At 35.4% G+C, this 26,834-nt stretch overlaps 3 protein-coding genes across 4 annotated transcripts; 2 read left to right on the top strand and 1 right to left on the bottom strand.

The window, feature by feature from the left end:
* Positions 1-860: 860 nt before the first annotated feature.
* Positions 861-17,510, top strand: THO2. 2 transcript variants are annotated; one of them, XM_088507703.1, is made up of 32 exons: positions 861-1,204; positions 1,366-1,491; positions 1,992-2,033; positions 2,155-2,214; positions 2,377-2,439; positions 2,602-2,682; positions 3,444-3,515; positions 3,608-3,655; positions 3,772-3,840; positions 3,928-4,061; positions 4,749-4,824; positions 4,934-5,127; positions 5,430-5,510; positions 6,122-6,332; positions 6,432-6,668; positions 6,755-6,835; positions 6,929-7,048; positions 7,148-7,207; positions 7,786-7,913; positions 10,705-10,801; positions 10,922-11,050; positions 11,609-11,712; positions 11,785-11,965; positions 12,140-12,315; positions 12,513-13,119; positions 13,234-13,338; positions 13,514-13,669; positions 13,756-13,836; positions 13,912-14,331; positions 14,569-15,738; positions 16,331-16,647; positions 17,015-17,510. In XM_088507703.1, exons 1-32 carry the CDS (start codon positions 1,070-1,072, stop codon positions 17,082-17,084), a joined length of 5,631 nt encoding a protein of 1,876 aa, XP_088363829.1. In that variant the 5' UTR covers positions 861-1,069; the 3' UTR covers positions 17,085-17,510. The 2 variants fall into 2 exon arrangements, with proteins under 2 accessions (XP_088363829.1, XP_088363830.1); XM_088507704.1 differs by having other exon boundaries at positions 868-1,204; positions 13,912-14,289.
* A 743-nt stretch (positions 17,511-18,253) lies between these two features.
* On the bottom strand, positions 18,254-25,705 carry LOC107633929 (putative clathrin assembly protein At4g32285). Its single transcript, XM_016337516.3, has 2 exons — positions 25,688-25,705; positions 18,254-19,455 (listed from the first exon to the last, which is right to left on the bottom strand). The coding sequence occupies exon 2, from the start codon at positions 19,367-19,369 to the stop codon at positions 18,254-18,256; it is 1,116 nt and encodes a 371-aa protein (XP_016193002.1). The 5' UTR covers positions 19,370-19,455; positions 25,688-25,705.
* On the top strand, positions 22,753-23,461 carry LOC107631788 (small ribosomal subunit protein uS9). Its single transcript, XM_016335337.3, has one exon. The coding sequence runs from the start codon at positions 22,836-22,838 to the stop codon at positions 23,271-23,273; it is 438 nt and encodes a 145-aa protein (XP_016190823.1). The 5' UTR covers positions 22,753-22,835; the 3' UTR covers positions 23,274-23,461.
* Positions 25,706-26,834: the final 1,129 nt, after the last annotated feature.

The raw sequence follows: 26,834 nt of genomic DNA, 5'->3' as shown, positions 1-26,834 counted from the left end.
TATAATATCTAAAATTATATATTAATTTTATCTAATATTATTTAATTATTTTAATAATAATTAATGAATATAAAATAAAATAAGTGTTATTAGAAAATATAAAATAACATAATTTTAAACCGTTTTAAAATTTTTTTTATTGTTTTTCAAATACGATTATTAATTGGGATATTAGCAAGATAAAATAAAACTAATTTAGAATTTATTAAAATAAATTTTCTTAAAAGTAATAATTTAGGTTGTATTTTATATTATCCACATCCGATTTTTGAGACACTAATACAAATAACTCTTATTTTTATAATAACAAAAATATTCTTTAAATATTATAAAAATAACAAAAATAACTAAAAATAATATTTTTTATAAGTAGTAAATAATTTTATATTTTGCAAATTGCTTATGCGTTCGATAAAAAATTTGTAGAAATATTTGAATAAAATTACATATAAAAAAAATAAAAATTCGATCTATATATATCTTTTAAAAATATTTTTTGTGTTTAATAAAAGATTATAAAAATTTATTTAGTATAAAATTATCAAAATTTAAAAATTACTTTTTAAAAATATATATTTAACATTAGGTATTTTCATTGTATTTTAAAATATTTTTGTTATTAATAAAATTGTGATGATTTTTTTGCCGGATATTCAAAAATTGAAAATAATTTTAATAGTTTATTCATATATTTTATATTAAAAATATTATTTATATATTAAAATATATATTAGAATATAAAATATACAATAAAAATAAATTAAATAATATATATTTTTATATAAATTTATATCGATATTTTAATGACTAATTTTAAATTTAATGCATAATTGTATATCGTTAACATATTATTTTATTTTATATTTTGTTGGGGGTAAAACTGAATCACCGGCAACTCCAACTTGTTGCGAAAAGCAAACCCCCTGGGTATCTCTGAAAACCCTAAAATTTTCCCATTGCTCTGTCACAGTCATCCATGGAAATGCTATTCTCTTCTTAAACCCTCCCATCCGATTCATCTCCGTACCTCAAAATTCGCGCTTCTCTCTTGGGTTTCCAATCAGGAACAATGTCTCTGCCACCCATAGAGTGTATTTACGTAACGGAGGACTGTGTTCGCGAATGGAAGAGTGGCAATCCTGCCCTCAGGGTTTCCGAACCAGTTCCATCGCTACGCTTCCTCTACGAGCTTTGCTGGACTATGGTTCGTCCTTTCCGTCGTTTTTTGCACTCATAATACATCTGTTCTTACCTAAATTTTTCGCACCCTGCGTTGGAAAAATTAAAAATTTGGTGGTGAATTCGGAGCTTTATTTCTCCGTTTCTGGGATAAAGAGCTGATTTTTGTTCCTGGATTGATGTCAGGTTCGGGGTGAATTGCCGTTTCAGAAGTGTAAAGTAGCGTTAGATTCTGTCATATTCTCCGACAGACCGCCGACTGAGAAATTAGCTTCAAATTTTGCAGATATAGTGACCCAAATGGCCCAAGATGTGAGTTACCGCCGCTTGAAGCTGTTTTTAGTCCCTCTCATCCTTTCTTATTGATTTTCTTTTTTCAAGAGTAGTTGTTAATTTGTTACACCTGCAAATTGGTTGATGTTCAAAGATTGGAATTGGAATGATCATTATATGTCATTCATTTTTCTTTTCTGTAATGAGAATAGTGAGCCTCCTTAAGTTATATTGTGCTTTCTTTCTCCTCATCTGGTACCATTTATAGTTGTTCAATTTTGTTATTGGTAAAGGATAGGGTGAATTAAATATATTTTTCTGTTTCAAATTGCATGAACATCAAACTGAGCTGGAGTTCCTTTACAACTTTACCTCAGTTGTGTGGCAAGAGGAAATCAGGACTTATATGATGACTATTCCCAAAGAATTGTAAATTGTGTTGATAGCGAATAGTGTTCAATTTTAAGTAGTTGACTGTTAGTTATTCATCGTTTGTGGTCAGCACGATACTATACTTATGTATATCTCTTTCTATACAGCATACAATGTCGGGAGAGTTTCGATCTCGTCTCATTAAACTGGTCAGTTATGATCCCACCGTGTTGATCTCTTCATGTTTACATCTTCAAATTAAACATTACGGTTCTTAATTCTTTATAATTTTTCTTCAATATCATTGCTTATAGACTTTAATTTTTCTAGGCAAGATGGCTTGTGGAATCTGAATTGGTTCCAGTTAGGCTACTTCAAGAACGTTGTGAGGTCTGCCTTTTTTGTTCCTTTCTTTCCGTCATCATTCATACTTTGTGTAACTTAACTTTCTATTTCTTCTGAGGCTTTTGGTTAGTGTCAACTGTAAGGGACTGAGATGTAGTCTTTTGTGAACTAACATGGTTTTTTATTTCTATCTTACACAATTTGCAGGAAGAGTTTTTGGGGGAGGCTGAAATGATCAAAATAAAGGCTCAGGATTTGAAGGGAAAAGAGGTGAGCAATGAATTGCTAGAAATATATTTGCGACAAGATACACCTATTAATTACATTAGCTGCAGACTACCATGAAAATCGAACTATTCTTGCCAAAGGCTGGCATTTATTGTTAAGCTTTGTGATTGCATGTATTTGATTCAATTGGGCTGTTGATTTCAGGTCAGAGTTAATACACGGCTTCTTTATCAACAAACCAAATTTAACCTTCTTAGAGAAGAGAGTGAGGGCTATGCAAAGCTGGTATGATCTCAAATTTATTTTAATTAATATTGTTATTATCATTATTATACAATTGTGATTTTGGCTGAAGTGAATTAGACTGTTCCCTTATTTGTCCAATGTTCTATATTTGTTTTCCCTTTCAAAACTTTGTTCACAATTTTATTCCTTGGTGTTATTGTGACAGAAGATATAGTATAATAGAAACATATTAATTCTAGCTTATAGGTAGAAATTGGTGATCATACTGTACCACGTGTCAGACAACTTAAGCATCTTCTGTTTACCTACAAAACAATTGGAAAATTGAGGTGATGTAAATTGTAGGTATCATTCTTGGTGGATCAAATGGAAGAGGGTTTTGGGTGTTATTTTTGTGATAGGAAATCACCCCTCAAATATAGGGGGGAAATACTACATAGCTACAAGACTTACAATTGTTGAAGAGGATTGAATATTGGGCATTGAAAAGCTTAAAAAGAATAAGCTCAATATAGTGAGGCTAGGAATGAACATCTGTTGTTTGATGACTAAACACTAGTAAAAAAAATATTAAAAGTATGTGTTGGAGAGTGCTAGTATAGTCCCTATGTGTAGAAGGTTATTTAATTTCACCTTAGGTGGTTTGGTAAGAAAGTAGATAAGATGGAGGAAGCTCATTTCTTAAAGATTAAAGTTGCAGAGTGTTTATATTTCAATGACTTAACTATTAAGATGGGTTACGATCTAGGTCATTATGGTGTGATTTGGTATGCTGTATTCAGTTCAGTTTAATTGTGTAGGTCACTCTTCTTTGCCGAGATTCCGAAGCTCCAACTCAAAAGGCATCTGCCGCAACAATTGGCATTATTAAGGTTTTGATGCTTTCAATGACTTTGAGAATCCCACTGTCCTTTTCTGTATTTAATGATGATGACTTTGGTGTTGATTTTGATTAATTCTGCAGTCGTTAATTGGCCATTTTGATTTGGATCCAAATCGTGTTTTTGATATTGTAAGTTTCTTCAATTTGAATTTTTTTTCTTTCTTTCTCGTTTTTTATAGTTAACTTACTTGCCTATTTATGTTCTCATTTTATGTTTTACCTGGCTATTGATGTTTGTTGATCAGGTTCTTGAGTGTTTTGAACTTCAACCTGATAACAGTGTGTTTCTAGAGCTGATTCCTATTTTCCCCAAGGTTATTGTTCTAAGTTTTTCTTATTTCAATATCTGATATTGATTAGACAAGTTTTAATACTCTGGTTTTATCTTTTTTTTTTTGCAGTCTCATGCTTCACAGATTCTTGGATTTAAGTTTCAATATTATCAGCGCATGGATGTCAGCTGCCCTGTTCCCTTTGGGCTCTATAAGCTCACAGCGTTGCTGGTGAAACAAGATTTTATTGATATTGATAGCATGTAAGATCTGCTCATGTGCTGCATAAGAATCACATATTGCATTCTCATAAGGCATTAAACACTCAACTTAAATCCAATATTTGGGTCTGTTTTGACTATTAGAAACATGCTGGTATTGGATGATATTTACAAATTTAATTTTGTCATGGGTTATGATTCCTTATTTTCAGAGTTGTGGGGAAAATGTTGTTATGCAGATGAGGAATGCTTTATAATCATACCAAAGTTGAGTAGTTTGTAGTTTAAGATATAATAAGGATGGTCAACTTTGTAGTTTGATGCGTTCTGTTCACTTCTTCTACGATTGACACCACAAATCTGATCACTAAAATATTGAAGGCATAATAAAATTGTGCAATTCATGTAACCCACTTTACCTAGTTGGAGAAGACTTCCATGCTGTTAATGGTAATGATGTTCCGGTATTTAGGCATGGGAAAAGCATATCTATTTGTGTTGTTAAAGATATTTCAAGTAATTAATTACTCGATAAGTAAGATGGGAGTGGTTGAAGTTAGCTTTTAGTGTATATAATCTGCCATAATTTATTTATCGAGAAACTTGTGTCAAATATATGTTCTGCTCGGCTGAGGTGCTAATGCTATTGGCATCTAGGTCTTGGTTATGTTACGATTTGTTATTTATGCAATGCATAAGATAGCTTTGTAACTATCATTTTGATTGAAGATATGCACATCTACTTCCGAAGGATGAAGAAGCATTTGAGCATTATAACACTTTCTCTTCCAAGCGGCTTGATGAGGTATTTATGCTATGAATGCTTATGATGAACAGTCCATCCTTGATTTTTATGTTTTTCTCTTATTTTTTGGCTAGTGTAATTTCCTGAAGTTTGACAATATCATTCACAGGCTAACAAAATTGGAAGAATAAACCTTGCTGCTACTGGAAAAGATCTAATGGATGATGAGAAACCGGGTGACGTCGCAATAGATCTTTTTGCTGCTATAGACATGGAAACTGATGCAATTGAAGAGCGAAAGTCTGAGCTTCAAAACAGTCAAACTTTGGGGTTGCTTACCGGCTTTCTTTCGGTGGATGACTGGTATGTGTGATTTGTAATTTGCATGTAATATGTGGTGGTAAATGGTGTTATAGTAAATGCTCTATTGTTTTGTTTTCTTTTCATTCCATCTTCCGTAAAATTTCTCGTTCATTTTGTTTACTTGAATGTTGCCATCCCCTCTGACTTCATTAGTATTATATGTGGTTATTGAATGTGATGGATCTCAAATTTATGGATGTAAGATTTAGTTCCTTTCCAGTCATGATAAACTAAGCTATAGCTTGACTGGATCCTTACGTTCTCTTTAGTTTATCGTTAGATTTCTATTTTTGTTTTTGCAGGTATCATGCACATATGCTGTTTGGTCGTCTGTCACCACTCAATGCAGTGGAACATATCCAAATATGTGAGAGTTTGTTTAGGTAAATGCTTGTTCATAATCTCTCGAGTCATGTAGACACTGGCATTGAGAACTTATTTGAGTTACATCTATATATGGAAATGTCCATTGAATGCATATATTGAATTTCTTGTTATTATTTTATTTTCTGCACAATGCATTTGGATATACATGTCATTGCCAATGGTGGTTTCTATATTCTTAATCGAAATTGTAAACGCGGTTAGACAATTAGAGGGATAGTACATCTTGAGGGTGGGAAGATCCAAGTATAAATGTTAGAAAACAAACAAAAGAAAAGATTCAAGAATGCAAAGATGATTTGCAGTGCCTCTGCATATCCTGGTAATACCATGAGTACTGCACTTGCGAGAGGCCGTGGAGAGATTCTTATCCAACGAAACCACCAGCCAAACCCAAGAGGAGTGCATTTACTGCAAGCTCCACCACATTGCGTCCTTTTTTATATGAAAGCCTTTTGAAATATACCATGAGAAATAGTTCCAAATTGAAATTGGCGGGAAGCACCCAATGTTAATGTGGATATCTGTATGGTGAAAGCTTGTGTATTTGTGCATACATCAAACAGTTTGTATCCTTGGGCCTTTAATTAATATTCAGTTGTTCATCCAGGCTCATTGAGAGGACAATTTCTTCAGCATATGATGTTATTCGGCACGCACATCATCAAAACTCTGGATCATCCACAGGAGTTAGTACTGATCCTATGGATGTAGATAACTCCTCAAGACGAAGTTCTTTCATAGATCTTCCGAAGGAGCTTTTTCAGATGCTTGCTTGTACTGGACCCTACCTTTACCGTGACTCTATATTGTTGCAGAAGGTGCATGAAGTTTTTATTTTCCAATTACTTTATTTTCATTGCTGTGCTTTGTGGTAATAATGATTCCCCTTCATTGCCTGTCCCCTAAAAACCAAGTAGGTTTGTAGGGTGCTGAGAGGTTATTACTTTTCTGCCCTTGAGCTTGTTAGTCATGGCGACAGTGCCTTGAATTCTCAATTTCCTGGAATTGGAAATCCTCATCTACACCTGAAAGATGCAAGGCTAAGGGTGGAGGATGCTTTAGGAGCTTGCCTACTACCTTCTTTGCAACTGATTCCTGCCAATCCAGCTGTTGGCCAGGAAATTTGGGAACTAATGAGTCTCCTTCCTTATGAGGTTATACTTTATAAATTTTCATCCTTCTACCCCATGTATTGTTAGCAGTTATCAATTAGTTTTGTTGATGAGTTTAATTTATTTAGGTGCGATATCGTTTATACGGTGAATGGGAGAAAGATGATGAGCGCATACCTATGCTCCTAGCAGCAAGACAAACAGCCAAGGTACTGATCTGCATATATTTGGGACTGCCTAGGCTAAATTCAGTAAGCTTTATTATTTATTTCCCTTGTACTTTTTACTTTCTCTTTCTATAGTTGGACACTAGACGCATTTTAAAACGGTTGGCAAAGGAGAATTTGAAGCAGCTAGGTCGAATGGTCGCAAAACTAGCTCATGCTAACCCTATGACTGTCCTACGAACAATTGTTCATCAGGTGCTGATTTAGTTGAGCTTTACCTTGAAACTTGATCACCATGTGCTATCGATGATATATATTCTATCATGTTGATTTTTCTGTGCGTATGAAATGCAGATTGAGGCATACAGAGACATGATTACTCCTGTAGTGGATGCATTTAAGTATTTGACTCAGGTCTGTGCAAATTCTTTGTTTTTTCACTTTATTCCCATGTTAATTGGATCCATCTATCAGTGATGTCAGCAGGTCTGAGTAGTGTTTCTGTTTCATTTATTCTGATAGTGATATATCTTTGTCAATATATAAAACTGTGTTGTCTATTCATTTACTTCTATTCAACAACTAAAACTTTTGGGATAGATAGTTCATGATAGGCCTGAGGCTTCTATGAGTAAGAGGTCTAGAATTTGACTATTGCTGTCCCTCATTCCTCTAAATAAAAGCTAAATTATGGCACGAGATGAACTGGATGTATGCATTATAAATGCTTCAAACCCATATGAGGCTTTGGTTGGTGACCATATAAAGTTATAAAATCATTTATGTGCCTGTACCCAACAACGTAAGCTTTTGAGAATGATAATTCATGAAAATCTTATAATCTTTTTTCTTTATAGATGGGGTGCTTCTCCATTTTTATATTTCTTTTGTGCATTCTCTATGTGGTGCATGTGAAGTTGTTTTCTTATTGATAGATGGTTTTCAACTTGGAAATCTATTTACTTATTTTTTCTCTCTCCCTCCTTCAACAGCTAGAGTATGACATTTTGGAATATGTTGTGATTGAGCGCTTGGCACTTGGTGGACGTGATAAGCTAAAAGATGATGGTCTAAATTTGTCAGATTGGCTTCAATCACTAGCTTCATTTTGGGGTCACCTGTATGTATATTTGCTTCATTCCCAACTCTTAACTTTTATTATTTCTATTGGATTGGGAGATAAAATCTGGTTTATTATTCTTGGCAGAATGTCCTGTGCATCTGGATAAATTATAGGAAGTAATTATCATGCTTTTACGTTTGCTGTCAGGATATGTGACTGAATCTTCTTGGTGATATGTTTCAATTAACTGATTTAAGGCATTAATTAATTTTTTTTGGATAAAAGATTTAGGAATTATTTATAATGGCTAAGCAACAAATTTGTAGGTTGTCCCTACATATTGTTTTGTCTACTTTTCTACTTCTTTTTCTTTGTGATGGTGTTTCATTCGCGAAAATACAACAGTTTATGGAAATCCTAATTTTATTGGGATTATTCTATGAATTAGTAATCATGGTTGACAATAACATGGCATTTTTCTGCATTTGCGTCATCGTATAGAGTTTAGAACATCCAGAATGCCTTGTATCAAATTCCAGGTTGCAGATCAACCTTAGCAAATGCGGGATTACAGGACACTAGGAGCTTTTCGTACCTAGTCATGATGTCAGATCAGTTAAAACCATGGGCATGCACAGACAATCATATGATGTACCACTGGGTTTTGCTCACAGATGTTTTGGAATGGATATTTGTTGTTGGTTGAATGGGGTGGGAACTTCTTTGTTGCCCTTTCAAATTTCAATATCTAAAGTCGAAACTTCTATTACATTGGTGCCCACTGCCCATGTCATTTTACAAGGGAAGATTAAAAAAGATGAGGAGTACAAATTTACCTGTCTGCTGCAATAGCACTTACCATGTTTGATGGAGAATCATCTGATTGAAGAAGTTTTCACTTAGTTGGACCTTTCCCAGGTACAATTAATTTGTGGAGAAGAAAAAATTATTGCTTTGAAAGGCAATGACGTCAGTTGCAAATCAGTGGATCTTTGAGTCTGAAGAATGATCTGTGTTGTATACATGATTTATCTGAATCTCAACAGTTTGTGGTAATGTCTAATGTCAGTTCCAAAATGACAGCTTAATGGCATTTATGGGATATGATCAGGAGGGAGATGGATCCATGTATTAATGTGAACCAAAAATCTTGTCCATGCTTGTTTTGTGATAAGTTTCATTAAAATTAGGTGCATAGTTGTGTAAGCTACTGGGGATATAGAGAAGATGGAGCCGGAACTGTTTACAATGGGTGGTGGTTATGGGATGATTATTTGTTGCTGACATCCAGCTGTTTAGGCTGATTATAGCTAGATTTGGAATTTTGGATCGATCTGATGACCCTTCAGTTAAAGCGTGCTTTAGGTGGTCTATTCCATTAGCAATTACTTTAATCTTGTGATGCTAATGGAGGCTGCAAGATTCTAAAGAAGTTAACTTCTTCTGGAGCTGTTCCCCATGCTTTTCTGCAAATGCACCTTCTAATGGAGTGTACTGATAAGTGGTATATTCATTCTTAAGTTGAAGATGTAAGAATACTGCTTTTCAGTTCACTTTTAGCATCAGTGGTTTTGATTGATCAACAGTTGTTTAAGTGCAAAGGATGTTTCATGATCATCATCATGTCTGTATACCACTGAGTCCCATCTTCTGAAAAAAGGATGGCATAACAAGTTTTTGTAATATGTGCTGATGGTCTTATGGAGGTAGATACTTCAATTCTTGTGGCCGTGTTATTTTGGGCAAGCATAGCTGTTAATCCTGAAACTTCGGGGGCCAATATTCCACTAGAAAAATGCTTTTGACTTGGAGGGTTGGGGTTGATATTCTTGGAGCTGTTTGGTTTGTTTGTTTTTTTTAACTCCTCATCTCCTTAGCTTTAGCTTTCCCTTCTTCTGTATATACTGATTACTCTGTTATAATATTATGTATTGTGATGCTGCATTTGATTTCTGCATTCCTCTGTTTTGTGAATTAAAGTGTAGGTTGAATGGGTTATTGGTTACCTTCTTTAAAGTGCCTTGATTGTATAATTAAAAGATGATTTGAAAATTTGTTCCCTTTAGGAACTCGTGGAATTAAGGCTGGGTGAAATGTAAGAAATGAATTAGATATGAAGATGTGATCTGTGAAACAAATTAGACCAAAGGCAGTGTCAATATTTCATGATTAAGTGTTGCTAAATAAAATAATCAAAATAATACCATTGAATAAAAAATTAATTATGGGACCATGATCATTGAGTTAGATGTTGAATGCCTAGAAAATAAGTGAATTGGTTATTGGCTTCTATGCATGGCAAACTTTTTGAATGTCTTGTCTACGTTTAGTTGCAGATTTGTGGTCTTGTGTGCTTCTGTTATTCTAAATCTACATTTTCTGTGTTGGTTTATATTCTTTTGTAATCATCATGATAATAACATTAGCATTAGCATTTGGGTTGTAACTTACCTAACCATTGTGATCAAAACCTCGACCTAATATGGGTTATGTGTTCAGCTAATTCTTCATGTGTGAGTGGCCAGTACCTGATTTACCTTCTACACTTGTGATTCAGCTAATTCATCATTTTGGTGGCAATTTTTATGATATGTGGCAATACCACATTAAATGGGTTTGGGTTCTCACCAGACCTAGTTCTAGTTATCGAGATTGGACATTCAACCTCTTTCTGTAATACTATTGGGTTTTAATATTTTGGGTGTGCGCGATAAAATTGGTGTTAACTTGTTATAGCTAGTTCGACTTGATTCTTGTAGTGTAGAACATTATGACGTATTTGACTTATTCTCCAAAGGGACTAGATGGGGAATGTTTTCATGAGCAAATGATATTTGTTTCGTTGTAGGTGTAAGAAGTACCCTTCAATGGAATTGCGAGGCCTTTTCCAGTATCTAGTGAACCAGTTAAAAAAGGGGCAAGGAATTGAGCTTGTTCTATTGCAGGTTTTCATACTTTCCTAAAAAATTGAAATTAAAGAATTGTTATGTATTATATGGCTGCTGATGAAAAAGCCAATGTTCCATGCTGATGTTGGATAAATCTTTTTCACTGATAATTTTCAGGAACTTATTCAACAAATGGCAAACGTCCAGTACACAGAGAACTTGACTGAGGAGCAGCTGGATGCCATGGCAGGGAGTGACACTCTTCGATATCAAGCAACTTCTTTTGGAGTAACTCGAAATAATAAGGTACATAAAAGTATATAATACAGTGATTTTGGAAAGCAATAGATTGGAAGTGGCTTATGAGATGCAAGTTTGTCAGGTGTGGTAAAAAATAATGTCTTCAACTTTGTTTTTTTAAGACTAAAATATAGCAGCGAATGCAATTGTCTGCTGTTTGAATATTAACTTTGGTGTTGATGTTGTATTTAAGTTTTATAAGCTCTAGTAAATCATGTATCTTTTGTTATGGGTGGCCGAAATATAATGTATTAATCTTCGACTACCATTAAAGGAGAGTCTTGGAGCAACGGTTGAGTTGTCTCTATGTGACCTTAAGGTTACGGGTTCAAGTTGTGGAATCAGCGATTGATGCTTGCATCAGATTAGGCTGATTGCATTACACCTTTTGCATGCGGCTCTTACCCGCACCCTCCATAATGTAGGATGCTTGGCACCATACTGCCTTTTAATCTTTTACTACCGTTGTAGAGTTATCCATAGTTTAAGGTTTTGGCATTTGGTTTTCTGTCATACCAAGTTAACTATATATATATATATATATATATAATCTTTTTGATGCAGGCATTGTTAAAGTCTACTAGCAGACTTAGAGATGCATTACTTCCCAAAGATGAACCGAAGTTGGCGATCCCCCTCCTATTGCTTATTGCTCAACATCGTTCTCTGTAAGATTAGAAAACGTACAAATACTGGAGCCATGACTCAATGTTGTTCTCATGATTTAATTTTTTTCACAGGATTGTCATCAATGCAGATGCACCATACATTAAGATGGTTAGTGAGCAATTTGATAGATCCCATGGAACTCTTCTTCAATATGTGGAATTTCTTTGCAGTGCAGTTACTCCAGCATCAAATTATGCTGCACTCATTCCATCGCTTAATGACCTGGTCCACCTTTACCACCTGGACCCTGAGGTCTGTGTTCCCATTCTATATACTTTTGTCTTGTAAACTTAGGGCATGATTTCATAATAACTACTGCTTGATTTTATCACGAAAACTGTTTATATCCCTTCACCTGCAACATTTATTCATTTATTATGCTTGAACTTGTTTATTTTTTATTGCTTGTCGTTTTCCTGGACATAGGTTGCTTTCTTGATATATCGCCCTGTGATGAGACTTTTCAAGTCTCAGAGGAGTCCTGATGTTTGCTGGCCGTTGGATGATAATAATGCTGCAAATGATGCATCTACAGAATCTGATCTTGTAGATCATTCTGGCAGTATGGTTCTAGATCTTGGCTCTGCTCGAAATCCTATAAGGTTATAATCTTTTCCTAGTTTCACTTTTACTTATTTGGTGCCTATGTGTTTTAGATGCCATTCCATCTGGCAAACCTAAGTCTAGAAGTGGATAATATATGCAAAAATTTTTTCTGCTCCCCCCCCCCCCCCCTCTCCCTTCCTTCTTCTTCTTGACTTTGGTTATGTAGTTTTTACTATTTGATTACTGTATGCAGCTGGCAATATCTACTTGATACTGTTAAAACCATGCTGCCTTCAAAAGCGTGGAATAGCCTTTCTCCTGATCTTTATGCAACATTTTGGGGCCTCACACTATATGATTTGTACGTTCCAAAAAGTCGCTACGAGTCTGAAATAGCCAAGCTGCATGCTAGTCTTAAGTCTTTGGAGGAGCTGTCTGACAATTCAAGCTCAGCAATCACCAAGAGGAAGAAGGAAAAGGAAAGAATTCAAGAATCACTTGACCGTCTGATTAGTGAACTTCATAAACATGAAGAGAATGTTGCATCAGTTCATAGGCGGCTTTCTCACGAAAAGGACAAATGGTTAAGTTCCTGTCCTGACACTTTGAAGATCAATATGGAGTTTCTTCAGCGTTGTATATTTCCACGCTGCACATTCAGTATGCCAGATGCTGTTTATTGTGCTATGTTTGTGCACACACTTCATTCGCTCGGAACCCCCTTTTTCAATACCGTCAACCATATAGATGTCCTGATTTGTAAGACTCTACAACCTATGATATGTTGCTGCACAGAATATGAGGCAGGCAGGCTTGGTAGGTTTCTGTATGAGACTTTGAAGATTGCTTACTATTGGAAGGTAATTGATTATTACTGGTGCATAACATTAGTTATGCAATCTTTTTATCCTTTTGTATTGTTGCTCCAGTAGTACTCGGTTATCTTTTTTCCTTAACTCCTAAATTCTTTTCAGAGTGATGAATCTATTTATGAACGTGAGTGTGGAAACATGCCTGGCTTTGCTGTTTATTATAGATATCCAAACAGCCAGCGAGTTACATATGGCCAGTTTATCAAGGCAAGTGTGTGCTACTTTTATGCTGCTCTGAAAATTATCTGCTTACATGTATTGGATAGATTTAATGTTTAAGGTTGTCCTCCCAAATTTTTTTATGCCTGCACCTTGTTTCTTCCTGATCCAAATACTACAGAAGTGAATTATTTTGATCAATTTTCTATTTCTTTGCTTATAGGTACACTGGAAGTGGAGTCAGAGAATAACCAGACTATTAATTCAGTGTTTGGAATCTAGTGAGTACATGGAAATTAGAAATTCTCTCATTATGTTGACAAAGATTTCTGGAGTTTTCCCTGTTACTCGGAAGAGTGGGATAAACCTTGAAAAACGGGTAACTTATAACTTATCTTTATAGTAAACTTGTGCTAGTAATTTCGAACATCAATGCACTATTTTACATATTTTATCATCATGTAGGTGGCTAAGATTAAAAGTGATGAAAGAGAGGATCTTAAGGTGCTGGCAACTGGTGTTGCTGCTGCATTAGCTGCTAGGAAGGTATGCTGTTAACTTGGTATAGGTATGGCTGTATTTTGTTGAGTTTTAACACTTCAAATCTCTTCCATCACACAGCCTTCATGGGTTACTGATGAAGAATTCGGTATGGGATATCTTGAGTTGAAGCCTGCGCCATCTATTAGTAAATCTTCTGCTGGAAATTCAGCATCTGTACAAAGTGGGATAAGTCTTGGTGTTTCTCAAACTGAATCTGGCAGTGGAAAACATCTGGACTCAGTAAACACAGTCAAAGACCAGACAAAAATAAAAACTGCAGACAGCAAGGTAGAAAGAACTGACAGCACAATAGCTGGAAAATCTGATTCTGGCCAAGCAAAACTCAAGGGTAATTCATCATTAAATGGATTGGATGCTCCATCAACCTTACCCTCACCTGCTGTACAATCTGGAGCAACAAAATCCATGGAAAACCAAAAGCAAGCAGAAGAATCTGTAAGTAGAGCATCGGAAGAACATGTTCCGAGAGCTGCAGAGGTAGCTTTTCTATATCTTAGCTAGGCTGTACAGTTAGGCATTTTCCTTTCCATTCATCGTTGTGGAATCCTTCTTTCTAGTGTTTCTGTCTTACCGGTGCATTGGATCCCCTGGCTTCTGCATGCAACCTAGACACACATAATCTTTTATTCTTCTTCTTCATTAACATTTTTTTAAATATCCCCTCATCCTCCCTCCCTCTCTAAAAGAATAATAAGTTAATTCTGCTGTTTTCAGTCAAGAGCTTCCGGGAAACGTTCGGCACCTGCTAGCTCACACTCAAAGCCCTCGAAACAAGATCCTGCAAAAGAGGATACTAGATCTGGTAAAGCTGTTGCCAGAGCGTCTGGTTCTTTGAGCAGTGACAAGGATATACAAAACCATGCATCAGAGGGAAGACACACTGGAAGTACTAATTTATCTTCTTCAGTCAATGCTAATGGTAACAGTATTTCAGCTTCTGCAAAAATCTCAGCTCCATCTACTAAGGGTGAGACCGGTAGTGAGCTCAAGGCTGAGATGGGTGGCGTAAAGTCTTCTGATATTAGGGCTTCTGTGGTGAAGGATGATGGAAATGATGTTATTGACTCGGTAAGAGGTTCCTCTTCACGTGTAGTTCATTCTCCTAGGCATGACAATACAATTGTTACTTCAAAGTCTACTGATAAAGCCCAGAAGAGAGCTAGTTCTGCTGAAGAACCTGATAGACTTGGTAAACGGCGTAAAGCGGAGGCGGAGCAAAGAGATGTCGAGAATGAAATCAGATTATCTGAAAGAGAGAAGCTTGTAGATCCTCGATTATCTGATGAGAAATTGGGGCCGGAAGAACTTGGTTTGTACAGGGCAGGGGATAAGCCATTGGAAAGGGCAAAAGACAAAGGAAATGAAAGGTATGAAAGAGAGCACAGGGAGAGATTGGACCGTGTGGATAAGTCTCGTGGAGATGACTTCATTGTGGAGAAACCTAGGGATAGGTCAATCGAAAGATATGGAAGAGAACGATCTGTTGAGAGAATGCAAGAAAGGGGTAGTGAAAGGGGTTTCAATAGACTCCCTGAGAAGGCTAAGGATGATAGAAGCAAGGATGATAGAAGTAAATTACGATACAATGATGTATCTATAGAAAAATCTCATGCAGATGATCGCTTCCATGGGCAAAGCCTGCCTCCACCACCCCCATTACCTCCAAATATGGTTCCTCAATCTGTTGGTGGTGGTAGGCGTGATGAAGATGCTGATAGGAGGTACGGAGCCACTAGACATTCTCAAAGGCTTTCTCCAAGGCATGAAGAAAAAGAACGGAGACGGTCTGAAGAGGCTGTGGTTTCCCAGGATGATGCAAAACGCAGAAAAGAAGATGATTTTCGAGATAGGAAACGCGAGGAACGAGAAGCATTATCATTGAAGGTAGAAAGAAATCAATGTTGTATCTTAGTTTTGCTATCTGCATCATATGTACTGGTGATTTACGCGTGGTTGAAGAACTTAAATAGAGTAAAGTTAGTTTTTCATTTGGTTAGATATGCTTCTGTCCGTAAACTAGGTCTTTTATTCCCTGCAGTAGCCAAGAGTACAATGCATGATATTTCTATAAAGTGCTACTTGTTCTCTAGATGGTTGAAGTTTTCTTTTGCTTCAAGTTGAAAACGCAACTGAAAAAAGTTGACATTATAATATTCTAATGAGATGGTATTGGGGTAAGTGTACATCATTCATCATGTAAAGCATAACCATATGTAGATTTAATCTTAGGTTAATATGGCTTCTCATGATTTGGTGTGATTTTAATTATTACTGTTTTACGATTTTTTTTTGTATTTTTTTCAATGATTTAAATAATGTATTTTCGATTTTGTATTTCTCTAAATCTTTTTTTGGTTGTATTTATAAAGTTATGCTTCTTAACATAAATTTCTCTCTTCTGGTTCTTTGATTAGATCAACCGATGACTAGGAGGTTTTCATTATTCTAATTGTTGGGATGCTCATATATTCTTCAGGTTGAAGAGAGGGATAGAGAGAGAGAGCGGGATAGAGAAAAAACAAATCTTCTAAAGGAAGAGTTGGATTTAAATGCTGCATCCAAGAGACGTAAGCTCAAGAGGGAGCATCTGCCAGCTGGTGAACCTGGGGAGTACTCACCAGTGGCTCCTCCACCTCCACCCCTAGGAATTGGTGTTTCACAAGCTTATGATGGAAGAGACAGGGTAGACAGGAAGGGACCCATGATCCAACATGCAAATTACATAGATGAACCAGGTCTCAGAATTCATGGTAAAGAGGTAGCCAGCAAGCTGAATCGTCGTGATTCTGATCCGTATCCTATACTGCACAGTGCTTTTTTGGTTTATATGCATAATTATTTATATCAAGATCACTTGTCTGTTAGTGTATCTTTTACTGCGATTTGCTTGACTATTTACCATGTCTGCATTTTTTCCTCCATTTGTAACATAGTTCATGGAAGGAAGAATATGGTGGTCCTTGGTTGATGAGATGGCATGATATTCATTCCTGTCTGCACTACACGCTGCTTTTTCTCTGTTTTTATGACTGAAGGAGTTTTAATTTAAGATCCTAGTGTAGTTGTAGCTAGGTTACTAAAGTCAAATACACATGCTTTTTGTTGGATGTTTGGTTTCCTTGTATCATGTTGTGCAGTTGTTTCCTTAATTGAGTAATAGAATGTATGATCGAGAATGGGATGATGAGAAGAGGCAAAGAGCTGATCAGAAACGGCGGCACCGAAAATAAAATACATCAAAGCAGGATTGTTTGTGACTTGCAAGTAGGTTCCGGGATCACATCAATTCTATCTGCTACTCCCTCATCCTGCAATTTTCAGCTGTTCAAAATTATTTGGTCTTCTAAAAGGCAATGCCAATCAATTGTGAATTGGCTTGTGCACTTGTATATAGTGTTGTATATTCTGGATAGCCAGTGATTAGCTGTACCATTGTGAGAATAATTTATTTTGCTGAGCCTACACTTACATGAATAGTCTAACCAACAAGAAACATGAATTTTGTGAATTGCTATATTAACTTGACATGAAAAGGGTTCGATACACATGGGATTTTCAGCCTTGCCATTGGGGATGAATCCTGTGCATTCTCATTTCATGAAGCGAATCTGCCATTGGCGACTAATATATCAATGTTTGCTCATTCTTTATGTAAACTGAAAAGGAGTAGAAGAGCGTTTCCTAGTGACTTACTTAGTTGTGCTATTTGTGTAGACTGTCTTTTATATATATATGCACGAAATAACTATAGCAGCATGTATAGTAGAAAACACCTCTATAACAGTAAATTACTAAAATGATATTCGAAAGTTTACATCACTAACAAAAATCATTTTAAAAGATGTAACGACAAATAAGTCTTCAAAAAATTTAAAAATACAATAAAAAATTTAGATATTAAATATTTATTCAAAAAAAGGATTTTAGAAATTATATTCTGATGCATTTTTTTGCAAATATTTTTAGCAAAGTAATATCTTTATTTTTAAAATTTTGTAATTTTATGGCATTTAATTTTTTTATTTTTTATTGAGATTAAATTTTATTCTAAATTTTTTTATATCTTTTAAATATTTATTTAAATATTGACACAAAAATTCGGATTAAATCGATAAATTGTTTGTCGAATACGATTTTTTTTCACTTTTATAAGATATAATATTTATTGGTTTTTTTGTTACATTTTCAAATAATTTAGGGTAGGCATGTAGAAAGCAAAAACTAGCGTGTAATGTCTTAACTATTTTGGGCGATCAAATACTGTAGTTATGAGTTTTCTAAATTAATTTATTCACCTACTTTGACATTAATAATGACCAGTGATCAACAACCAAAAAATGATCAAAAGGAGGAAACAATGAAATACTGATATGGTGAAGCTGCATTTGACTTTAAACTGTCATAGACCCCAAGGGTACGAAGGGTTACGAGGGAAACTCCCGCAATGTTCATTTGGCTGATAGAAAGGATTATAAGCACTAGCAGCAGCCTGTTCATCTTCATGTCCATGTCCAGAGCTGAAGAAGAAGCTGCTCATCATGTCATTCTGATGAGGAAAAGTAACAGAGGTTTCCAACAGTGTCTCCCAACTAACTTGATCATCTTCAACATCAATCAGTGGCTTCTCCTCCTCTTCGTCCTCAGTTAACTGCCACATACCGCTGAGAAAAGTTTCAAGAGCTTTGATTTGTATGTGTGGTATTGGATCCACCAAAGGGTACTCATAGGAACCACACAACCCTTTAGCCCTACACCATTCATGGAACTCATAGAGCTGATTTGATTGCATTGATGCTTTCTTGTATATGTTGAAAGCCGCTATGCAGCTTCTATATGGCATCTGAAGCAGATTGTCCAAAACCGCCGCCATCTCTTTCCTGAATCTGGTGTAGCAAACGAAACTGTCGCGGATTATGAGCTTCATTGCCGATTGCACCATGAAACTCTGTGCTGCTAGTCCCACTGGGAAACAATCCATGGCCCTATCAATCACGATCTGCAGTTGCGGCAACAGTTCAAGCACTTGTTCTTGTTGTTGGTCTTCAAAGTCTGTGGAATCCAGCATGACATGAAGAAGATGAGCATAGGATCTGATGAAGTTGGTGTAGGAATGGGAAGAGGAAGAACAAGTGTCCCTGAAATGGCAAGGGTGGAGAGAGATCAAGCCATTGGAACGAATCCAGAGGAGTTGCTCGGAAAGAGGGCTGTTTTCGGGAACAGAGCGAAGCAAACGGTGGAGAAGAATGAGGCATTTGAGGGCGACCCTCCAGCTGCGAGTGGTTCCGAATCGGCGAGTGAATGTGATTGCAAAGGAGTGGCATGAAGAGGGAGAAAGCGAAAAGAGTGTCAACAAGTATTCAATGTATTTGTCTTGAAGTGGAACATCGTCGGGTGTTGTTGCCTTTATCATCATCGTATTCATGTTTGAGTATCCACCCGCTGATGCTATCTTTGCATATCTCACGTGACTCTGCTCTTTCAGAGCACTGCAAACTTGCCGGAACCTCCTTTGCATCTTTCACTCCTCTTGCTCTTTCTTTCTTTCTTTCTTTCATTTGCTTATTAAATACTTTTTCTGCTTTGGTACTGTCGTGGCTACAACTACGAGAAAATGTGACCAATCAACTTGCGATACAAATTATGCTAACAAGGTATATACATTTCTTAACGATTATTCATTTATTCACCTTCGCTATTTTCTTTTTCTGTTTTGTTTAATAACTTATAAGTTAGAATTTTATCATTAATAAATGCTAATCATTTATCTATCAATGGTGAAAAACTATATATCAATGGTGAAAAACTATATTTCGAGGTCAAGTGGAAAAAAAAATTGAATGGTATCCAGTGTTTAATCTAATCATTGATTGCTGTCTGGTCCTATTTATAGAATCAAAGACGAGAGATCACACTACATTTTGTCCAATATTAAAAAAACTGGAGATGATCCATTTTCATATTTCGAGAATCCTCCTTATCCCCTTTTTCCCTTCAAGGCTCATGCCCCACCCTATAATTAAAAGCATATAGAATTTTTTTTTTTAAGTTTGTGCATGTATGTTTTTTTTTTATCTCCCAATCCGACAAGTCAATAATTAATTCTTTGTGAATCGAGGTTTTATTTAAGAATTTTGTCGATCACTAATGGATTACTGTATACACAAAGCGAAATTCAAAATCACTAACACTTACTTAAACAGAATAATAACAGAATAATAAAATAATTACTAGACTATCACAAATCAATTTAAAAATTTATGCATATGACCCTTGGAACTTAGTCTCTGGTTTTGATGTTTTTGGTCAGTAAACTAGTCTCTTAATGTTAGAGCATTGATATAGTGATTGGGCCTTCAGCCCATATATGATAATTGTAATTCCTTATTCCAATAAACATTTTGTTCTTATAAGAAGAAATGTTATCAGCTCTTTAGAAATACTAATCATATTAAAATTATTTTATTATGTTCTTCTTTTTTAATTTTTTATTCTATATTTTCTCTTCATCCATTATCTTTATTGCTATTGTGCTTTCTCTTTTTCGACATATTTTTTTTTATTTCTGTCGACTTCATCTTCTTATACACCGATGTTTTTACTATGTTTAGGTAGCTCTGTTCTATCTTTGCCAAAGATATCAATGCACAAGAAGATAAAGTTGACAGAAACGAAAAAAAAGATATATCAAAAAAGAGGAAGAGAAAGCATAATAACAACTATAGAAATGATGGAGGAAGAACAAAAAAAAAATAGAATAATTTTGTCATTTCAAATCTTATTTGTTGGTTCTTTCTTAATATAATATCTATATGGTCCTTCTTAATAATTTTGATATGGGTTTAGCTAACATATGTCCCAAGAGTATATGATAAATTTGTTATTAGTAGAAAATTTTATTGAAAATATAAAAAATTCAAATTTTCAATGCATTTGTTTTGCCTCCATTAATAAAAATATTCATTTATTCACCTTCGCTATATTCTTTTTCTTTTTCTGTTTTGTTTAATAACTTATAAGTTAGAATTTTATCATTAATAAATGCTAATCATTTATCTATCAATGGTGAAAAACTATATTTGGAGGATCCACCTTATCCCCCTTTTTTCCCTTCAAGGCTCATGCCCCACCCTATAATTAAAAGCATATAGAATTATTGTTTTTTTTTTTTAAGTTTATGCATGTATTTTTTTTTTTTTTTGGGTATCTCCCAACCCGACAAGTCAATAATTAATTCTTTGTGGATAAAGGTTTTATTTAAGAATTTTGTCGATCACTAATAGATTATTGTCTACACAAAATAAAATTCGAAACCACTAACACTTACTTAAACAGAATAATAAAATAATTACTAGACTATCACAAATTAATTTAAAAATTTATGCATATGACCCTTGGAACTTAGTCTCTGGTTTTGATGTTTTTGGTCAGGAAACTTAGTCTCTTAGGTAGCGTTTGGTGGAGAGACAGAGACAGAAATACTGAGACTGAGAGACAGAGACTAAGAGACAGGGATTGAAATAAATTTCAGTATTCTGTTTGGTGCAAAATAGGAGACAGGAATTGAAACAAGAATGAAACTCTAATTTAATTTGCATAAAGGGTAAAATTGGAATTAATTAATTAAAATGAAAGTATTTTAGGTATAAAATATTATTAAAGTTTCAGTCTCCATCTCTAAAAATTTCAGTCCCCTGTGTCCCTACTTTTTGGAGGTACTGAAATACTGAAATTTTAGAGACAGAGACAGAAATTTTAGTACCAGTCTCTGAACTAACAAACACGATACTGAGTCTCAGTCTCTCAGTCTCTGTCTCAGTACCTCAAAACAAACACTACCTTAATGTTAGAGCATTGATATAGTGATTGGGCCTTCAGCCCATATATGATAATTGTAATTCCTTATTCCAATAAACATTTTGTTCTTATAAGAAGAAACATGTTATCAGCTCTTTAGAAAGACTAATCATATCAAAATTATTAAAAAGGACTAAATAAATATTATATTAAAAAAAATTAACAAATAAAATTTAAAATAATAAAATTATTTTATTATGTTTTTCTTTTTTTTAATTTTTTATTCTATATTTTCTCTTCATCCATTATCTCTATTGTTATTGTGTTTTTTCTTTTTTGACATATATTTTTTTTATTTCTGTCGACTTCATCTTCTTATACACCGATGTTTTTACTATACTTAAGTAGCTTTGTTCTACCTTTGCCAAAGGTATCAATGCACAAGAAGATAAGGTTGACAGAAACGAAAAAAGATATGTAAAAAAAAGAAGAGAAAGCATAATAACAATAAAGATGATGGAGGAAAAACAAAAAAAAAGAAGATAATTTTATCATTTCAAATCTTATTTGTTAGTTCTTTCTTAATATAATATCTATATGGTCCTTCTTAATAATTTTGATATGGGTTTAGCTAACATATGTCCCAAGAGTACATGATAAGTTTGTTATTAGTAGAAAATTTTTATTGAAAATATAAAAAATTCAAGTTTTCAATGCATTTGTTTTGCCTTCATTAATAAAAATATTTTAAACTTTTCCCTAATGATAAGTTTGTCATGTACCCTAAAACATATATTAGCTAAATGCCTAAATCCTTTTAATATAATTGGTCCTTTTGTTAATTAAAGACTTAAAGTCTCATAATGGTCAATGACACTAATTTTCCCATTAATTATTCTATATTAGTATTGTTATTTTAGCCCAGTCCGGTGAAAGAAATATGGCATTAGTTGAACAAAGCCCGGCCCGTATAGCCACGACACAGTGGTGTAATAAGGAGGGTCCATGGGCTTAGGTCCCTTTACCATACCAAAAACAAAAAATTAATAAGGAGGGTCCAAATGGTCATTCCACCAACTCAAAAAACCCTAATTCATCGACACAATATATAAGCAGCCACAAGCTCATTCCAAACCCTAATCCCTCTGAAGAATAAGCAGGAGAAAGAGGAAGCCAGCAAGACGAAAATGGCGCAGCAACCACTGGAGCAAGTGCAGTGCTTCGGCCGCAAGAAGACTGCGGTGGCCGTCACATACTGTAAGAGAGGACGCGGCCTCATCAAGATCAACGGTTGCCCAATCGAGCTTGTGGAGCCGGAGATCCTGCGGTTCAAGGCGTTCGAGCCAATCCTGCTGCTCGGAAGGCACCGATTCGCCGGCGTTGACATGCGCATCCGCGTGAAGGGAGGAGGACACACTTCTCAGATCTACGCCATAAGGCAGAGCATAGCGAAGGCTCTTGTTGCGTTCTACCAGAAGTATGTGGACGAGCAGAGCAAGAAGGAAATCAAGGACATTCTTGTCAGGTACGACCGAACCCTCCTCGTCGCCGATCCAAGGCGCTGCGAGCCCAAGAAGTTCGGTGGTCGCGGTGCTCGTGCTAGGTTCCAGAAGTCCTACCGTTAAGGGAATTTCTCTCTTTTTATTTCATCTTTCAGTTTTGGAAACTTCTTTTTTACCTTTAATGTTATGTTAAAAACTTTTGAGCTTGAATTTTAGTTCTGTGATTTTGCTTGCTGCGTTGAGACGCTATATTTCGGTTTTAATTGAACTTAGTTATTTAGCCCTTTGAATACAGGTATAACATTATTTTATATGGTTCTCCGGGTTCGGATTTTATTTGTTTTTCTAGCTGCTGCTGCGTAATTATTTGTTGTTGTTCGTGCTTTTGTTAATGTTTGTTTATTCTGTTTCCTTGTGGCGAATATCGCATAATTGAGGTTTCCATTTGTTGAGATATATTATATGATTGATGGAGCCGAATGGAATCATGGTGTGATTCACTGTTTTCATTGCGTAAGGTAGGTATGTCTCGGTTGTTTGCTTGAGTTTCTGTAATTTTTTTTCTTATTTTATTTGTGGTGTTGAACTTTGCAATCAAATCAAAATACCCAGGCATATCAGCCTCTAGAACGTAATATAGCTTAATAGAATAAATGACCATTTGTACCCGTAAAAGATGAAAACCTTGAGATATGTATCCACACTAGATCGAAACTAAACTTGTACCCAGGTAAGATGCCATTTGTCCCTATCTTTAGAGGGTTGTAGTGCCACGTAGGGTATTTTTGTTGCACGGAAGACATTTTGCGTGGGTATAAGTTTAGTTTCGATCTCGTGTTAGTACATATTCTAGCTTAATAGTATCATCACATAGCCAAATATCAATCATCATTCATTCCTCTTACCTCTTTGAAGGTTCTATGCTTGTCTTTTTGGAATTCTTGTATTGGTTTCATTTCGTCTTAATCTGATTCTGGATAAACATGACATTATTTTGTTCCTTATTGGCTGTATCTAATCTATAAAATAAACTTTTTTAATTTATATTTCGAGATAGTGTTCTTGTATGTTTGAAACTAAATGTTATTTGGAATTTATAAATGCTCCCAACACACATACATTATCGGGTGGACTTATGTTTCTTGTATACGAATATGTGTGCTGCTTTGCCAGCTTTTTAATTTTCTTTGATCAGTAAATTACGATTAAATCATACCGCAATCACTCAAATAATAAATCATGCCAAAGTATTAGTTAATCGTCAGAATCCGTCGAAACTCATAACATATACTCGTATCCGAGCTTCGTTGTCTATGGATCCAATGGCCTATGGCCCTAATAGCCGCGTATTGTGTTACTAAAATATTAAATCATCGCTGATTCCCTGTCTCTCCTTGTGTCTATTATGTGGGATGCTATTGTCCTATAAGCGATGAATATAGTGTTTAATAATTAAAAGCTTTTCATTAGAATGCTATGTGTCCAGTTTATAAGTATTTCAATCACACTAATAAAGTAATAATAGATCATAAAGTTACTTGAGTAGTAAGTCAGTTCAAATGTCGTATTAAATAATTGTTTCATTGTGCTATCTTTTTAAATTTTTTGTAATCTGATTCGATTAATTCTAGAAAAAATCAATGTATTTGGAGTTATTTTTTAATACAAGTAGTATTTCAATAAGGTTGATTAAACTTAGGCCGAAGTAAATAAATTATTTGTTTTAATTATAGATTCGAGAATCGATTAAAGGACAAACAAGGCATGCATTCGGCTTCACATTCTGCCCCTAAGTTTTTGAAGTATTAATTGTGATATGATTAATTTCTTTGGCACCTTGCTACCAGTCATACCTTTCCCTCTAATTTTGGAGAACAAGAGAAGTAAGTTGGAGCTTGGCTTCGGACTTGGGTTCTAATGAGAGCATCATAAAAATAGTGACTACACCGTTAAAACAGGATATCACATAGCAAAAAAAGAGGAAGAGGAAAAATTCCCAAAAGACAGGCCTTCATCAAGCACAATTATAGAAGATCTTTGGCAAGGAATTTGGAACATGAGAGTACCCCAAAAAATAAAGATGTTTCTTTGGCGAACAACCCATAATATCCTCCCGGTTAAAGCCAATTTGTTGATTAAAAAGGTAACTAACTGTAACCTATGTCCTCTTTGTTTTCAGGAAATAGAGACAATGGAACATGCGCTGCTGCTTTGCGATTGGGCGAGGGCAGTTTGGTTTGGCTCGCAAGTTCAATGTACACCATCAAAAGAGAATGTCAGCTCGGTTGGGGTGTGGCTACAAAAGATGTTTAGAGAATGCAATCAAGGGAGCAAAACAGAAGCTAGACAGACCTGGAGCCGGATTGGCATCACTATGTGGGCCATTTGGAAAGCAAGAAATCGAAAAGTTTTCCAGAATACAGAGCCTAATCCAGAAACCACTATCAACTACACCAAAATGCTCGAACTAGATTATTTCAATGCAATAGAAAAGGAAGATGAAAGCACCACGGAACCTAACAGCAGGAAGAATATACCTGTAATTTGGAGAGCCCCCCCTCCAAATTGGCTCAAGCTGAATACAGATGCAGCATTCTCCAAAGAAACCAGAACAGGAACAGTGGCAGTGGTGATCAGAGACTGCAATGGAAGTCTCAGGGGAGGGACAACAGCAAATATCAAGACCAGCTCTAGCATCATAGCAGAAGCAACAGCCATCAGAGAAGCAATCATCCTAGTGGAAAACCTTAACATCGAAAATGCAACTATTGAATCTGACTGCCTACAATTAATTCAAGCACTCAAAAATGGAGATACCTTGTGGGAAGCAGAATCAATAATCCAAGATATAAAAGTCATCCAGAAGAGACTCCCAAACTGTGGATTCTCCTGGACTCCTAGAGAAGGAAATGTGCTGGCACACACATTGGCATCTCTGAAAGCACAAAATCAATTAGCCAACCACTGGTCATCTTGCCCACCAAAGAAAATTGCAGAATTAATCATAAATGAGAAGATGGGCTTACCTTTTCCTCTTCAAAGCCGTCGCATGTAACCCTCCCAGTGAGATTTAGCATCCCTGCTTCACTGAACCAGCCGGCCAGAGTGACCCGCTGTTGAAGAATCATTGGAAGTCATTTAACTGCTCAATCTTAGCCAATTCTCCAGGGCTTCAACGACATGTTCGTCAAATTGTGTTAGCATCTCCGTCATTGGCTCAGGCTCAAACCATTTGGACTGTATTACCTTACCTCTCTGCTCTGACCGTTGTGCTCCGCATCTAGGTGTCATCTGTGTTGGCTCCTCCATTAAGAAACATGAGCCAAGAAGAAGAAAATCCATTTGCTTTATTACCGGCTACAGTGGAGGGAATATAATTTCAATTGGGGTTAGAGTAGGTAGTGGGCTACGGGATCATTGTTTATGGGTTTGGGTTTGGTTCGGTTGGTCTCTAAAACTGAACACGTCCAAAAAAAAAAAAAAATGATTCGTTTATATGGATGGAATAAAATTATGAAAGTTTGAATGAATGTAAGTGCCTTCTTTGTCAATCATAAATTATAAATCATTTTACTCCATAATATTAGCAAGGCAAATAATAAAATTACATTCAATTTCTTTTGTACATTAAATAACTATATACATCACAAACAGTTACGGAATTACCAAATCAAATATTTATAT

The sequence above is a fragment of the Arachis ipaensis genome, chromosome B3, assembly GCF_059453495.1.
Source record: "Arachis ipaensis isolate K30076 ecotype BB chromosome B3, ASM5945349v1, whole genome shotgun sequence".
Taxonomy (NCBI): domain Eukaryota; kingdom Viridiplantae; phylum Streptophyta; class Magnoliopsida; order Fabales; family Fabaceae; genus Arachis; species Arachis ipaensis.
This window is presented reverse-complemented; position numbering and strand designations above follow the sequence as displayed.